The following is a 15,867-nucleotide window of genomic DNA, read 5'->3' as shown; positions in this document are numbered from 1 at the left end:
GGAAAATGAGAGTTATGGAAAAAATGAGGGTTAGGGTAAGAATGAGGGTTAGGGAAAAAATGAGGGGTAGGGAAGGCTGAGGGATAGGGAAAGAATGAGGGTTAGGAAAAAAAATGAAGGTTAGGAAAAGAATGAGGGTTATGGAAAAAATGAGGGTTTGGGAAAGAATGAGGGTTCTGGAAAAAATGAGGGTTAGGGGAAGAATGAGGGTTCGGGAAAGAATGAGGATTTGGTAAAGAATAAGGGCGAGGAAAAGAATGAGTGTGAGAGAAGGACACAGAGTGAACAAGATGTAACTTATTCAGGTTACGTTGTCGTGCGACTCACGGTTAACAACAGAAGCCGCGGAAGACCGGAACGGCTTTAATTGGAGGCGACGACCAAACACGGATTTCACTCTCAAACGCGGGAGGAAGAAGCTAAATGGAAGGCTGCGGCAAAAGCTTACCTTAAGCGCACCAACGTAGCTCCGGTCCTGTAAGGGGATTAACTCAAGCGGGCACAGGTGTAACTGGGAATAGAAAATAATACAAGGGTTTATTAAAGTAAAAAGGCAAGGACAGGAAAAGCACGCGCCGGTAATGAATATCCCAATCGGGATGTCCCCACACGACAGATCTCAAACACAGACGAGGGAAAGGAATACCAAAAGAAATGTCTCGTCATACAATTGTGAACGCGCAACTCGGTCTTATCTGTCCATCGTCTTCAATCTCCGTTGCCCACACACGGCTCCTTTCGTCCAGCGGCACACCTCGCTCCAAGCTCCAAAACACCAAGCACCGAGCACTGAGTCTCACGAGGCCGACCCTCGCGCATGATCGACAAGCCAATTCGGATCTCACCGGGACTGCCAACTCAAACCGTGAACTGTGAACCGAGCTGGTCAACTGCTCACAACTGCCAGGGCTGGGATCTCTGTCCAAACCGCTTGCCAACTGCTCTGACTGGGAAAACTTCCGCGCTCCTCAACTCGGGCAACTCTCTCACTCACTGCCAAGTCTCTCTCCATCCTTCCAACTCGCTTCTCTCTCTTCCCAACTAACTGCTCTCAAAACTCACTGCCAGAAGCAACTGCCAAAATGGCGTTCGGCGCTCGCTAATATCTCCTGGCCAGTGACGTCAGCCTTGGCGCGCTGCCAACCAATCATTCCCTTCCACCGAACCTCCCAGCTTCGCTCAGGCCCACGCCCACCGGGCCTCCCAACCTCGCTCCCTACTCCGTGGTCATAGCATGTGCTATTCGAGGTGGATAGGCCCGCCGGAGGTGTAGGTGGCGGCAGCCATTATCGGCGGTGCCCCGGCCTGGTTTCCTTTTGCCGGTTCTCTTTCACAGTCATGTCAGGGAAGGGCGTTACTTAGTGTTGCGCTAAATATCCTAACTAAGTGTCTAAGTGGTGTGCAGTGCCATACGGGACAAAGGGTTGGCTGACCAGGTGAGACACACAGGGGCGTTATCTTTTAATCCCTAACTCTATTTAACACACGAACATCCAGGTATGTCCACAGATATACTCTTAACCGACAAAACGCCGAAACACACAGAACCTATTACAGGTAGATTCCCTATCGTGACAGTCGGACACCTACCTACACAGATCTATCTGGCTCTACATATCACTACCCCACCAGACATAACATTACTGTTTTCCTCGGGAACTTGATTCTTTTCCTCCCTTGATTTTCTTTCCCATTTCGGATCTATAAATGAAAAGTTTTTGGCTGTCTAAGGGAGGAGGTCATTATGAAGTTAATTCGTGTTATTAATTGGACACAAACTTTAATAAGCCCCTTAAATCCTCATTGATCCTCATTTGAGTTTATATTGTTTAGCAAGCCTGGCGTTGGCTTAGCGGTCAGGGTGCCGGCTTGGGATCCTAGGATCCTGGGTTTGAATCCCGGTCGATCGCTGAATTAACGCCAGGGGGGTTGACTCAGCCTGTCATCCTTCTGAGGTCGGCAAATTGAGTAGCAGCTTTCTGGGATGAATGATCACGGTGTGTACCCCGATTCAGAATAGGCACACTGTATCCCTGCGCATCGTAAGAGCGTGACCAAGGGTTGGCGTCAGGAGGGCATCCGGCCATAAAAACATTTTCTCAAACGGGGAACCATGATTGTCATGGGGCCCACAAGGCTAACACCTGCTCTAGCGGGGAAAAATGGCCTTAAAACGATCATTCATTCATATTTCATTCATCCTCATCACCTTAAAACTACTGATTTCTAAATTGTTGATATCTATTGTGTTCATTGATGAACTCGAAGTCTTGAACATCCTTGAATATTCTGTTTGCTAATTTGCTCATGGTCCACCTGGTCCTATTGCTTCTTCTCTCCATGTCCATCCGTGATCTCTGCTCACCTTCTTCTCTCCATGTCCATCTGTGATCTGTGCTCACCTTCTTCCCTCCATGTCCCTCCATGATCTCTGCTCACCTTCTTCTCTCAATGTCTGTCCATGATCTCTGCTCCCCTTATTCTCTCCATGATGTCTGCTCACCTTCTTCTCTCAATGTCTGTCCATGATCTCTGCTCACCTTCTCTCCATGATCTCTGCTCACCTTAGTTTCTCCATGTCCCTCTATGATTTCTGCTCACCATCTTCTTCAACTGCTCTTTCTAATTATTCCTCATTCCCTTCCAAACCATTTCTAAAGATAATTCCTAAAACACCTTACTCCACACTGTCTTGAGAAAAGGACATGGAAGGTTCTTTTCAACTCTAGGTTTGCGTTTCCGAGCACGATCTATATTTCTTTGTCTGAATCTTGATATTTTCCAAGGTTGAAAGCGTGAGCGGCAAATTTGATTGGTCAATATAGTGGAAATTTGCGTTTCTCCAAATACTGTTAAACTGGAGGTTTTTGGAAGTGCCAACAAGGGGATTTGTTTTCTACAGTGTTCAAAATATAAAACACAAGCTGAAGTACCCGGCGTTGCTCGGGGAAATTCAATGTAAGGTGAACATTAAAATATAATATTTTTACGGTTTTTAGAACCTTCACTTTGTAAAATAATAATTCTCGTAAATATCCCCCTTTGTAAAGGTTGCACCCTAGTTTGGACATGTACAACACGTAGGACAACATAGGATCTTCTTTAGTTATTTCATAAGTCTATGTTTCAGTTAAGGATCTGTTTCCAATAGTTTGACTCTGCGTTGTATTAATCAAATAACCTAGGCCCCTTCAAATATCCCCAATCTCTCTCTCTCTCTCTCTCGCCAAAGTGCCAGTAGCCGTATTGTAGCATTCGCTGCCTTGGAGCTAAAGCTCGCCCCAAGCCGCCATTGCCAGCAGCGTTCGCTGCCCTTTTGGTTTGTTTGCTGGCCCCAAGCCGCCATTACGCACGCGGTCAAGTTGGAGAAGAAGGGAGGAGCAGCCAGGAACGTAGGCGTGGCCCCATCAACGCGTCACGAGGGGAGGTAACAATGAACCCTCGCGGCCAATCCGGGCCGAGGCGTGTTCACTTGTTGGCGGAGCAAAGCGGACGCGGCTTGATACGCGAGGCTCCTAATAAAAGCGCTAGCGTGAAGCCTTTTTACAGGAGTATTGTGGAGAGGATTCGAGAGAGGGCAGAGAGCAGATGCGGGGGAGATCGGCAGATGCGAGAGAACAGCGCAGAGGCGGCGAATACAAGAACATTGCGTGGAGGATCGTTTGGGACGATCGCTTTGGATACGAACCGCCATGGTTTTGAGAGCGTTCGGCACGCATTACGTATGCGCATTCCAGCCCCTCGTATTTGTAAGGTCCGGTCGCGCGTTAAGCTGCCAGCCATTCTTCGCCCGCGGACCCAGAGCCTGGAACACCCCATCGCCTGGAACCATCTGCCTGGACCTTCCTCCCCTACCAGCTACCATTCCGTGAGAGTCTGTTTGTATTGTCATGGGTGTGTTATATAAGAGTGTCTACGGTTGCCCTATGGCCTTTTGTTTCCTCTTTTGTATATTCCCTTCTTTCGTTTCCTCTTTTAGATAGTAATAAACCATATTTGTTCTTCCTTTACCCTTCTTATTCTTTGCTTCCTCTCGTCCAATCGTCTTAGTCTTTTCCCCATTGAGTACCTGTGGCACGATTTGGCCAACCGCTATAGTTGGGTTTAGGCCCTTTGTTAACGGCTCGAGCTGTGGATTGCTAAACCGCTCGGCAAAATTCCATCTTGTCCGTGGCTCGGTCAGAAGTAGCGCCCTGCTTTGCGGCGAGGTTGGCGAAGGTATCTGGGACTCCATTGACCAGTCACCCTGGTCAACCTCAACCCCGCAAAGGAGCGCGATACCTTCTAGCACTCGGACGGCCAGTGTAATAGACGAGGGGATTAAACCCCCCTCGGTGAGGGGAGTGCCGTAATCTGAGATCTGTAACAATATGTATTTTGAAATATTAATGGGTGCCAGTTTGATTCAAAGAGCTGCATGAAGAAGTGAATGTATTTTATTGGTCAGATGTAGGGCGCCCCGTTATATGAACTCTTCTAGAGCATTACTTGGTTCCTCCGAAGAACACAAGGGTAGTCCAGCATGCACCCGATATTTTTTTGAATGTCCCTTCTTTTCTATAGTTTGCCACATGGCACATACCATATGGAGGGGCTTTTTCTATACCCCTGGCATTTTCCCCCAAGAATGCTTGTTATCTTTCCACTCATCAACTTTCACAATGAACATCTCAACCAACAAACGTTGCAAAGTCAGAGAAAATAAACAATTTCTTACATATGGAATCATAGGTATGCAAGTGTTATCCATGCATGGAACGCAATACACTGTCTAAGAGAACAAGACAAGTGCTTCAGTAGATAGTGTACATCAACATGAATTACAAAGAGATTGATGGACATTGGATATAGTTTACAACATTTGAACCTGGATACATGAATTACAAGATTGATGGACAATGGACAAAGACCTGGTTTACAACATTTGAACCTGGATTCTCTGCATCTTGTCCGAGGACCTCAGATGGGAACACCAACAGATGGTAACAAACATTACTTCTGAGAATGGTGTTGTCCCATGTCCCGCTGCAAACACCCTGTTGGATAATTCTCACCAAGGTCTTGTCTCTGCAGCCAGATGGTTTTCTATCCCATCACTTCGGAACTTGTCCTTTGTTCTGTCCATCTCCTGTCAGGAAGCCGAGTCCAGGACCAACTGACTCACCAAGTCTGCTTCTTGCCTCGTGCTCTTCATCTCATCTTTCAATCATGTCATTCATCATTGATTTATTCTTTCCCCAACACACATCTCATTCTCGACAACCCTCACCGACACTCTCTTTCCATCCTGTTAATCGTTTATTTTCTACCTGTTTACTTTATTCTCGATTAGGCTCCTCTAGAATCGAGACTTCTGAATAAAAATACAAATTAATCCAAAAATTCACTTGATCTATTTTCTATTTTTAATTATTTACAACTCTTTTACAGATAACATGTTTTGATTTGTAAAAATGTATTATTTTAACAATATTTTCTCCTCCAAGAATTTCTAAAACTGATGTTTTTCCTTTTTATTCCAAGGCTCGAGACCATGTCAGACTTTAAATCCGTGAAGAGGACACCGCTCCCAGTTCTGGACTTCTCGAAGGAGGAGAATAACTTGGACGGGCTCATCATGCTCAATAAGAACTTCCTGGAGAAGATACAGAGTGAGTGACACAAACTGGACATTTCGTCAAAAAAATATGAAGGGAACACAAAACGTGGCTCAAATATGGAAGAGAAACGGGAAGATAGAGAACGGCACTCATTGGAGAGCAATTCCTCCACCAGGTGAACAGTTTACGTTTTGTATCCCAGAGTAGACCAGAAAATCACAATACAGAATCGCATTTAATCAAAATCATCCATCCACAACTTTTGAGATATCCTGCTTGCTATATATCGTATCACCCAATGGTGAAGCATCACTTTAAAAATGCTACGAGCTGGATCCGGATCCGGATCTTCACCAAAATTGAATCGATTCTTCCTTCTCACACACACAACCTGTCCAACAAGTTTCGTCTAAATCCGTCCATAACATTTAGAGATATCCTGCTATATGCTGAATTTAGCCCCATCACTCAGTGGTGAGGAATCACTGAAAAAATAAATAATTCTCATATCCGAATTCACATTCAGATCTTCACCAAAATCGAATATGTTTGTCCTTGTCAGACACCCAACCGGTCCACCAAGATTCCTCCAAATCCGTCCACAACTTTTTGAGATATCCTGCTGTGTATCATTTTTGGTCTTATCTCCCAATGGTGAAGAATGAATGATCGTTTTAAGGCCATTTTCCCCGCTAGAGCGGGGGTTAGCCTTGCGGGCCCCATGACAATCATGGTTCCCTGTTTTGAGGCAATGTTTTTATGGCCGGATGCCCTTCCTGACGCCAACCCTTGGTCACGCTCTTACGATGCGCAGGGATACGGTGTACCTATTCTAAATCGGAGTACACACCGTGATCATTCATCCAAACAAGCTGGTACTCAATTTGCCGACCTCAGAAGGATGACAGGCTGAGTCAACCCCCCTGGCGTTAATTCAGTGATCGACCGGGATTCTAACCCAGGATCCTAGGATCCCAAGCCGGCACCCTGACCGCTAAGCCAACGCCAGGCTTTAAGTGAAGCATCACATTAAAAAAATCTACGAGCCAGATCCGAATCCGCATCTTCACCAAAATATAATCATTTCGTCGCTGTCAAATACGGTACATCTCTGCCAAATTTCGTCCGAATCCGTCCACAACTTTATTGAGATATTTTGTTCACAAACGGACAGACAGACAGACAAACAGACAGACAGGGGTAAAAACATAACCCCCATCCACCTTTGGTGGCGGAGGTAAAAATTCTAGAAAAGGAACAAATGATAATGTTTTTATTGTGTACCACATCATGGCTCAGGATGAGTGAGGTTACAGCGGGTAAAAAGCAAACATGGTTTCAGTGGGGAAACAGGTGTACACAACAGGTAGATGCAACAAGCAAGGTGTCCAACAAACAGGAGAAAACTAAAGATGGGAGGGGAGGAAATATCTGAAACCACGGGGCTTGGGAGAGGTAGGGTTCTGGCAGAAATATTTACAGGTAGTGATGTGACACGACATGATATGTTGGTGTAACAGGAACGTGAAGTCCCTGGAAGGAAAGTTAGATTGAATCATCCCCGGAAAGCAGTTCCGCAAATCAGATAAATGACTGGATATTTATATTGAGTAGAGATTTTGGGAGTTTGATTTGAAAGAGTTACTGCAAGAGGGGATTCATCCTCAATATATTAGAGATGGTCGGAGATCTAAGAGAGGAGAGGGATCAATAATGGAGGAAATGGGTTACAAATCACACAAACAACAGGCATGAAGAACTAATGTAACGTGTTAGATGGGGGTGAGGTAATAGACACTGGGTGAAACGGCGGTAAAACCCTGAATCAATTTATTTATACACCTTTAACCCTTTATTAAAATTGAATTAATTATACACTTGAACACGATAACACAAATCACCTTCATAATACCTCCAAGAACCATGATATATGTCAACATCGAGCAAGAGATTTATTTTGGTCGTGACCCCGAAGCCGTTCTGTAAAGAGGGAAATAAAATGGAAGAAAAAGAAAATGAAAAGGAGGAAATATGGAATTTTAAATAATCTGCAAAAAGGAGCGAGGAAGAAGAACCCCGTTTCCGTTTCCCTTCACTTCCAAAGATTTATCAAGTTGTTCTGATCCAGCTCCACCTTCTCCGGATGCTCCACCGGCCCCTCTGTGGAAATTATTTGAAAAGAACAAAAACTACAAGATGTGAAATTTTCTTGTTTTATGTTTATGAAGATGTTGTGGTGCTGCGCACACACGACTCGATTGCCAGAGAGGTAGGCCACAACGCGTTGGTATAACAAAGAGTCTTTATTCAAAGCTCGTACTTCAGCACTGGGCGGGCTCGAGCTTAGAGCCCGCATATATGTGCCGAGGCCACGCCTAGTCCCCGGGCGTAGCCGATCGGTCGAAAGGCGGGGCATGTGCTTTCGTCCCCCGCCTGAACGCTCGCGCCACCTACCGGTGCGCGGAATTATTGCCCCTTGTGCCCGCCACATGCGCCCCCCCCCAGAATTCCCGCGCACCTGATGGGTGAGTTTGCGGGGAAGCCGGATGACCCGGCCGAAACGCCCCCTGGCGATGGGTGCAGGGCTGGGGGGTAGAGGGGCTGGGGGGGTGCCGGGGGTCCGACCGCCGGGGGGCGGCCTCGACGCGGAGGCAGAGCTGCTTGCGGGGGGTGGTCCGGATCGAGGTGGGCCGGCTTGAGGCGGTCCACGGAGATGCGATCCGGGGCACCGCCGATGTCGATGGTGAAAAATTTGTCCCCTTGTCTCCAGCACGTGGAAGGGCCCGTCGTACGGGGGCCGTAGCGGTGCCCGGTGGGCGTCGTGCCGGACGAAGACGTACTTTGCCGTGCGAAGCTCCGGGGCGACATGGGAAGGCGGGCAACCGTGGTGTGCTGTCGGCACCGGGTTGAACCTCCGGGCGGTCTCCTGAAGGGCGGAGCGCTGTTGCGCCGCGGACCAAGGAGCTGTGGAGTCGGGGATAAATTCACCCGGTACCCGCAGTGGTTGCCCGAAGACCAGCTCTGCCAAGGATGCGCGCAGGTCGTCATTGGGCGCCGTCCTGAGGCCCAGCAGGACCCAGGGGAGTCTGTCGACCCAGCCGCCGTCGCGGAGGCTGGCCCGGAGCGCGGCCTTCATTGAGTGATGAAAGCGCTAGCACAGGCCATTGGCCTGTGTGTGGTAGGCCGTGGTGCGGTGTAGTTTCACCCCAAGCCCTTGCGCCACCGCGGCCCAGAGCTCCGAGGTGAACTGGGGGCCGCGGTCGGACGAGATGTCCGAGGGGGCACTGAACCGGGCAACCCAAGTGGCGATGAAGGCTTGCGCCACATCAGCCGCAGACGTCGCCGCCAATGGGACGGCCTCTGGCCACCGTTTGGTGCAGTCCACCATGGTGAGGAGGTGGGTGAACCCCCGCGAGGGGGGCAGAGGTCCCACCAAGTCGACGTGCATGTGGTCGAACCGATACTCGGGCACCGCAAACGGGGCCAACGGGGCCTGGGTGTGGCGGTGGACCTTTGCGCGCTGGCACGCGAGGCACGCCCAGTCGCGGACGTCCTTCCGGAGGCCATGCCAGACGAACTTCGACGTGACGAGCTTCTGGGATGCCTTTGTGCCCAGGTGGGACAGGCCGTGGATGGCATCGAAAACTGGGCGCCGCCAGCCAGCGGGCACGATGGGGCGAGGCCGGCCGAGGGAGACGTCGCATAGGAGGGCCGTGCCCGGGGCATCAAACGGCACCTCGGTGACGCGGAGGCCCTTGACGGCAGTCCGCAAGGCCTGGATGCCGGGGTCGGCGGTCTGGTCCTCCGCCATCCGGGCATAGTCGACCCCGAGGTGGACCGCATGCACGACGGACCGGGAAAGGCAATCCGCCACCGGGTTGGATTTACGCGCCACGTGACGGATGTCCGTCGTGTACTCGGACATGGCAGAGAGGTGATGCTGCTGCCGTGCCGACCATGGCTCGGAGACCTTGGCCATCGCGAACACAAGGGGCTTGTGGTCAACAAAAGTCGTGAACGGGCGGCCCTCCAGCAGATGTCGGAGGTGTCGGACCGCCAGGTGGAGCCTGAGCAGCTCGCGGTCGAAGGTGCTATAGCGGCGTTCGTGCGGGCGAAGCTGCCAGCTAAAAAACGCCAGCGGTTGCCAAGCACCACGCACCCACTGCTCATGCACCGCGCCCACCGCGTAGTCCGACGCGTCGGTGGTGAGGGCGATCGGTGCATCGGGCGCCGGGTGCGCCAGCATGGTGGCGTCGGCCAGGGCCAGCTTTGCGCCCGCAAAAGCCGCGGCCATCGGCTCCGACCAGGCGATGTCACCTTTGCCCGGCTTGCCCCGGATGGCCTCGTGCAAGGGGCGGAGGAGCTGGGCGACATGGGGCACGAAGCGGTGGTAAAAATTTACCATGCCCAGGAACTCCTGGAGCCCCTTGATCGTGCGGGGCTGCGGGAAATCCCTGATCGCCTCCACCTTGGCTGGTAAAGGGACGGCCCCGTGCCTGGTGATGCGGTGCCCCAAGAAGTCGATGGTGGCGACGCCGAAACGGCACTTGGCGGGGTTGATGATTAGGCCATGCTGGCCCAGGCGTTCGAAAAGCGTGCGGAGGTGGAGCAGGTGCTCCTCCCGGGACACGCTCGCGACTAGGATGTCGTCCAGGTAGACAAACAGGAAAGGTAAGTCGCGCAAGACGCTGTCCATAAACCTCTGGAACGCCTGGGCCGCATTCTTAAACCCGAAAGGCATTCTCAGGAACTCGAAGAGGCCGAAAGGGGTGATGACGGCCGTCTTCGGGACGTCGTCCGGTTGGACGGGGACCTGGTGGTAGCCCCGGATGAGGTCCACCTTGGAAAACACGGTCGTGTTTGCCAACCGGGCGGAAAAGTCCTGGATATGCGGGACCGGGTAGCGGTCAGAGGTGGTGGCATCATTGAGCCGGCGGTAGTCCCCGCACAGCCGCCATCCCCCGCCGGGCTTCGGCACAATGTGCAGAGGAGAAGTCCAAGCGCTGTTGGAGCGCCGTACGATCCCCAGCCGCTCCAGCGTGGCGAACTCCGCTTTCGCCACGGCGAGCTTCGTGGGCTCAAGTCGGCGTGCCCAGGCATAGACCGGCGGCCCAACCGTGGTTATATGGTGCTCCACCCCGTGTTTAACGGCCACCGCTGAGAAGGTGGGCTGCGTGAGGGCCGGGAAACTGGCGGGGAGGCGGGTAAAGTCATCCGCTGCCGGAAGCGTGCAAACTAAACTCGCCGGGACGGAACCCTCCAGCAAGCCGCTCGGTGAGCCACTCAGTGAGCCGCTCAATGAGCCGCTCAGCAAACAAGCGAGCGAGCTAAAGGTTTCAGCCTGGACGAGTCGTCTGCGCTACACGTCGACCAACAGCCCATTCGCACATAGGAAGTCCGCACCGAGCAGTGCCATTGGCATGCTGGCGGTCACGAACGACCACTGAAAGCGCTGCCTTCCGAACCGCAGTGAGAGGCAATGCTTCCCGAATGTGCGGATGGGTGTACCGTTGGCGGCAAGCAAAGCCGGGCCCCGGCCCGCGGTTTGCTTGTCGGACGTGGAGGCGGGGAGGACACTTACCTGCGCTCCTGTGTCGCAAAGGAAACGGCGCCCGGACAAGGTGTCCATGATGAACAGGAGGCTGCCGGAATGGCCGACGCTCAGGGCCGCTAATGAGCACCGGCCCGGTCGTTTCCCGACCTGTCAAAAGAGCACGGCGGGCGACACGTTTTAGCCTTGCGGCCGAACCTGGCGTGGTAGTAGCACCAGGTTTGCGGCCGCGGCGGCCATAGTGGTGGCCGCGGTTGTGGTGGGCGGGGCGCAGCAGCGGCCACGAGGGAAGCCGGGGGCGCTGTAGCCTCTGCCCCGGGATCCACCACGGCAGCACCGTAACCCGACCGCGTGTCACAGGCCGCGAAAAACTTGTCGGCCTCTATGGCCAGGGCGTGGGGTTCCTTTATTTTGGAACCGGCCAGCGCGAGGCGTACCTGTAGAGGTAGCTGGCATAGGAAAAGTGCCCGGAATAAGAAATCCGGGGGCTGGTCTCCAAGCAGCAACAGCATACAATCCATCCGCACGGATGGTCGCTTGTCGCCGAGTTCGTGAAGGTCCAGGAGGCGGTCGGCCCGTTCGATCTCCGTGAGCCCGAACGTGGCGAGGAGGAGACGTTTGAGCGCCTCGTACTTGTTGTCGCCCGGCGGGTGCTGAAGGATGGACACGACTCGGGCGGCAGTGCAGGGCCCGAGGGCGGCGACCACGTGGTAGTACCGGGTCTCGTCCGCCGTTATGCCTTGGAGCTGAAATTGAGCTTCGGCCTGCACGAACCAAACGTCGGCTTGTGCTTCCCAAAACTCCGGGAGTTTAACTGCGATGGAGTTGGTAGCCATGGCGCATTCGGTGGTCAGCAACGGCTGAACCAATCGGGGTCACCAGTGTGGTGTTGCGCACACACGACTCGATTGCCAGAGAGGTAGGCCACAACGCGTTGGTATAACAAAGAGTCTTTATTCAAAGCTCGTACTTCAGCACTGGGCGTGTTTGAGCTTAGAGCCCGCATATATGTGCCGAGGCCACGCCTAGTCCCTGGGCGTGGCCGATCGGTCGAAAGGCGGGGCATGTGCTTTCGTCCCCCGCCTGGACGCTCGCGCCACCCACTGGTGCGCGGAATTATTTCCCCTTGTGCCCACCACAATGTTTTTATCTTTTAACCAAATAGCTAAACAAGAACAGATACATTCAAAGTACACCACCCCCCATGCCAAATAAATAAATAGTGAAGGCGCAGTACTGCAGAAGTGTAGTTTGTGAAACCCATCCATGGACATGATCATCATGGGGTCATCAGCCATGCAAAGATCAATATCGATGATGATGATGATGATGATGATGATGATGATGATGATGATGATGATGAGAGGGAGTGCCACATGAGAGGGTGAAGAAGAGGCCACCGATATGCTTCTGTAAGATGCCGATTGACGCCGTGTTCTATGGTGATCAATAAAGCCTCCATCTCCTCAACTGTGACTCATCGTCGTCTTAGTACAGTGTAGTCGTGCAAGTGCAGTGTAGCCATGCTAGTACAGTGTAGTCATATTAGTACAGTGTGGCCGTGTCGGTACAGTGCGGTCGTGTTATTACAGTGTCGTGCTGTTAGTGCAGTGTAGTCGTGCTGGTACAGTGTAATCGTGCTAGTACAGTGCAGTCATGTTAGTGCAGCGTAGTCGTGTTAGTACAGTGTAGTGGTGTTAGTGCTGTGTCGTCGTTCTGGTACAGCGTAGTCGTGCTAGTACAGTGCAGTCATGCTAAACTTCCAGATTTTTAAAATGATCTTCAGAATCGTCATTTTATTATAAATGAAGTAAAAACTTGAACACTGCGTGGAGAATCATGTTCTATGAAGTGTCAGGTTTTTCAAGTAATGATTTCGAATGATGGAGGATACGCCCTCTGGAGTTTGATTTGGAGGCCATTTTGATTTGCTTTTGCTCTACGTCCCACCTAAAATCTCGTTTTAATTTGATCCTTTCCTATAGGTTGGAATTCCAGCAGGGATTCAGGAAATCAAAGTATTGTGATTGGAAAAATCGGTGATGAAGCGAATGAGGAACTAAAATATGTTCTACTCCGGAAATATAAATTTCCAGGAAAAAAACTTTCTTACATTCCACGTATTCCCTCTGCCTCTGAAGGTGGATGGAGGTTGTGTTTTCACCCTTGTCTATGTGTCTGTCTCTGTCATGTTTGCTTGTGAGCAGGATATCTCAAAAAGTTGTGGATGGATTCGGACGGAATTTTGTGGATAGGTTGGGTGTGTGACGAGGAACGAATTCATCCGATTTGGTGAAGATCCGAATTCAGATCTGGAACAGAGAATTTTTAACGGATTTCACATCATTGAGAGTTGGGGCCAAAAACGGTATACTGTATACCACGATATTTCAAAAAGTTGTGGATGGATTATGACAAAACTTGGTGAATGAGTTGGTTGGGTGACAATAAGCCGATTCGACTTTGGTTCAGGTCTGGATCCAGATCCGGTCTTTCAGCGGATACAAAACATAAACTGTTCAGCCTGGTTGAGGCATGTGCTCTACCAGGTGCCGTTCTAGTTAATTTTGTTATGATAAAGAAACATTATGGACCAGAAATACAAGACAAAGTATTTAAATCTTTTTCATAAATTATAAAATTCATGACATGAAATCCACAAAGTTGTGATCCGGGATGGAGGGGGACCGGCCCGCGAGAGAGAGAAATCTTATTTTGTGCAGAAAACAAACATTTTACAGGTGAATGAGGTCATTGGTTGAGATTGTGAGGAATCAGGACATGAACTTGGTGTTTGTGCAAAACTTAACATCCAAGTCGATGTTACTGATCATTCATTCACCGTTTTATTCTTCTCATGAACTGTAATTGTAAAGGTTTGTAAAAGTGGAGAATCTTTGTGTAAAAGTTGTTAATATGAATTCTGTTCTGTGAAGTGTTCACGGAACATCACAAACGAAGCAGAAACTTTTGGTTAATATTTCCAGGTGTTGTACATGAAACACACACACTGATTACACAGTGATGCGTCACGTGGAAACATGTCAGGTGAATGAGTTGTTCTCACTTCCATCTTCAAATAATTTATTCATTGTTATGATAAAAACAACTGATCAATGAACATTATGAAAGGCTGGACAAAATAATTCAGTCATTTCCATTTTGGATCGATCAACCATTGGGTCAATGTAGGGAAACTTTAAAAATAAATAGGACCGCGGGTCCTGAAGCTCACCTGGATCAAGAGCAACAGTCGCTCAACCCCCCACAGACCCTCTCAGACTATGACATTTTAAATGCTGTGAACAAACTTTGGTACATCATGGGTGATGAAGGTGTGATGAAGTTTTTCTAAATTGTGTGTGTAGTTTCGGAGAAGAGATCAAATACCTATTTTGGGAATCGAAAACCCCCGTAGTTCCCCTTATTGAGCGCAGATTTTGATGTGATTAATTCACCTTCATCAGGCATTAGATATGAAGCTTATGTCCAGGTTTCATCAAAATCATGTGTTTGGTTCAAGCGATAATGACTGAAGTGTTTACAGACTGAAGTGCAACTGGCACGGTCTTCAAGCAGCCATCAATCATCTGGACTGGTCTCCCATCTCTACCGCCTCTGACATCAACTCATCCTGGGAATTCTTTCAAAGTAAATTGCTCTCTCTCATGCACAGATTTATACCATCTCGTCTTCAGTTGTCATACCCTTCCTCCCATCCATGGTACACGGAATCTTGTGGTGAGGCTGTTGCCCTGAAACAACTTGCTTTCGTCTCCTGGAAAGCAAATCCAACGGAAGGAAATCTCATTTCCTTTCACAAAGCCCGAAACAAGTGTGTGTCCACCCTTAGGAGAGCCAGGAAACAATATCTCACCATTCTCAAGCCCGAACTCTCTTATCTGTCTCCCTCTTCCAAATCCTGGTGGCGTCTGGTCAAATCTGTTTCTGGTGTTTGTTCCCCCTCCATCCCCTCCCTCACCTCAAACGGCTTAACGGCTGACTCCGCACGTGAAAAAGCTGAATGCCTCAACTCCGTGTTTGCCTCTAAATCTTGTGTCCCAAACCCATCCCTCTCTGTACCCACCGTACCCAGTCGTACCCAGCTGCTCCTGGACTCTGTGTCCTTTCCTCCTGACAAGGTGGAAAAGTTTCTGGCAACCCTCGACTCTGATTCTGCAACTGGTCCTGACGGCATCAGCCCACGGGTCCTAAAATCATGTTCTTCTGCACTTTCACTCCCTCTTTCTGTTCTCTTCACCCTCTCTTTTGCTCAAGGTCATCTGCCATCTGCTTGGAAATCAGCCAACATCACCGCTTTGCACAAAAAAGGTGCAAAAACAGATCCCAGCAACTACAGACCAATCAGCCTTCTCCCAATTATCAGCAAAGTCATGGAATCCATCATTGCTTCAGATATTAAATCTTTCCTCTTCTCCAATGGCTTGATCTCTGATCATCAATTTGGTTTCAGACCTGGTCACTCTACTCTGGACATGCTGCTTCTGCTTTCTCAACAATGGATGGAGGTCCTCAACGCCAAACAGGAAATTAGAGCTGTCTCCCTTGACATTTCATGTGCCTTCGATACGGTCTGGCACCCTGCTCTGCTCTCCAAACTCTCCTCCTTTGGTATCCATGGAAATCTCCACGCATGGCTGGCGGACTTCCTCTCTGGTCGTAGTCAACGTGTGGCCCTGAATGGGTTTCTCTCAT

The 15,867-nt window shown here is 50.2% G+C and overlaps 1 protein-coding gene across 3 annotated transcripts in view; it reads left to right on the top strand.

Moving 5' to 3' along the window:
• Positions 1-15,867, top strand: part of LOC137417894 (E3 ubiquitin/ISG15 ligase TRIM25-like) — a 97,166-nt gene that overhangs the window by 63,385 nt on the left and 17,914 nt on the right. For all 3 annotated transcript variants that reach the window (XM_068103836.2, XM_068103842.2, XM_068103851.2), the window contains exon 6: positions 5,524-5,651. In XM_068103836.2, the coding sequence (XP_067959937.2) occupies positions 5,524-5,651 (128 nt within the window). The remainder of the gene's footprint in view (positions 1-5,523; positions 5,652-15,867) is intronic.

Source organism: Myxine glutinosa, chromosome 1 (assembly GCF_964187855.1).
Source record: "Myxine glutinosa chromosome 1, kmMyxGlut1.1, whole genome shotgun sequence".
Lineage (NCBI taxonomy): Eukaryota > Metazoa > Chordata > Myxini > Myxiniformes > Myxinidae > Myxine > Myxine glutinosa.
This window is presented reverse-complemented; position numbering and strand designations above follow the sequence as displayed.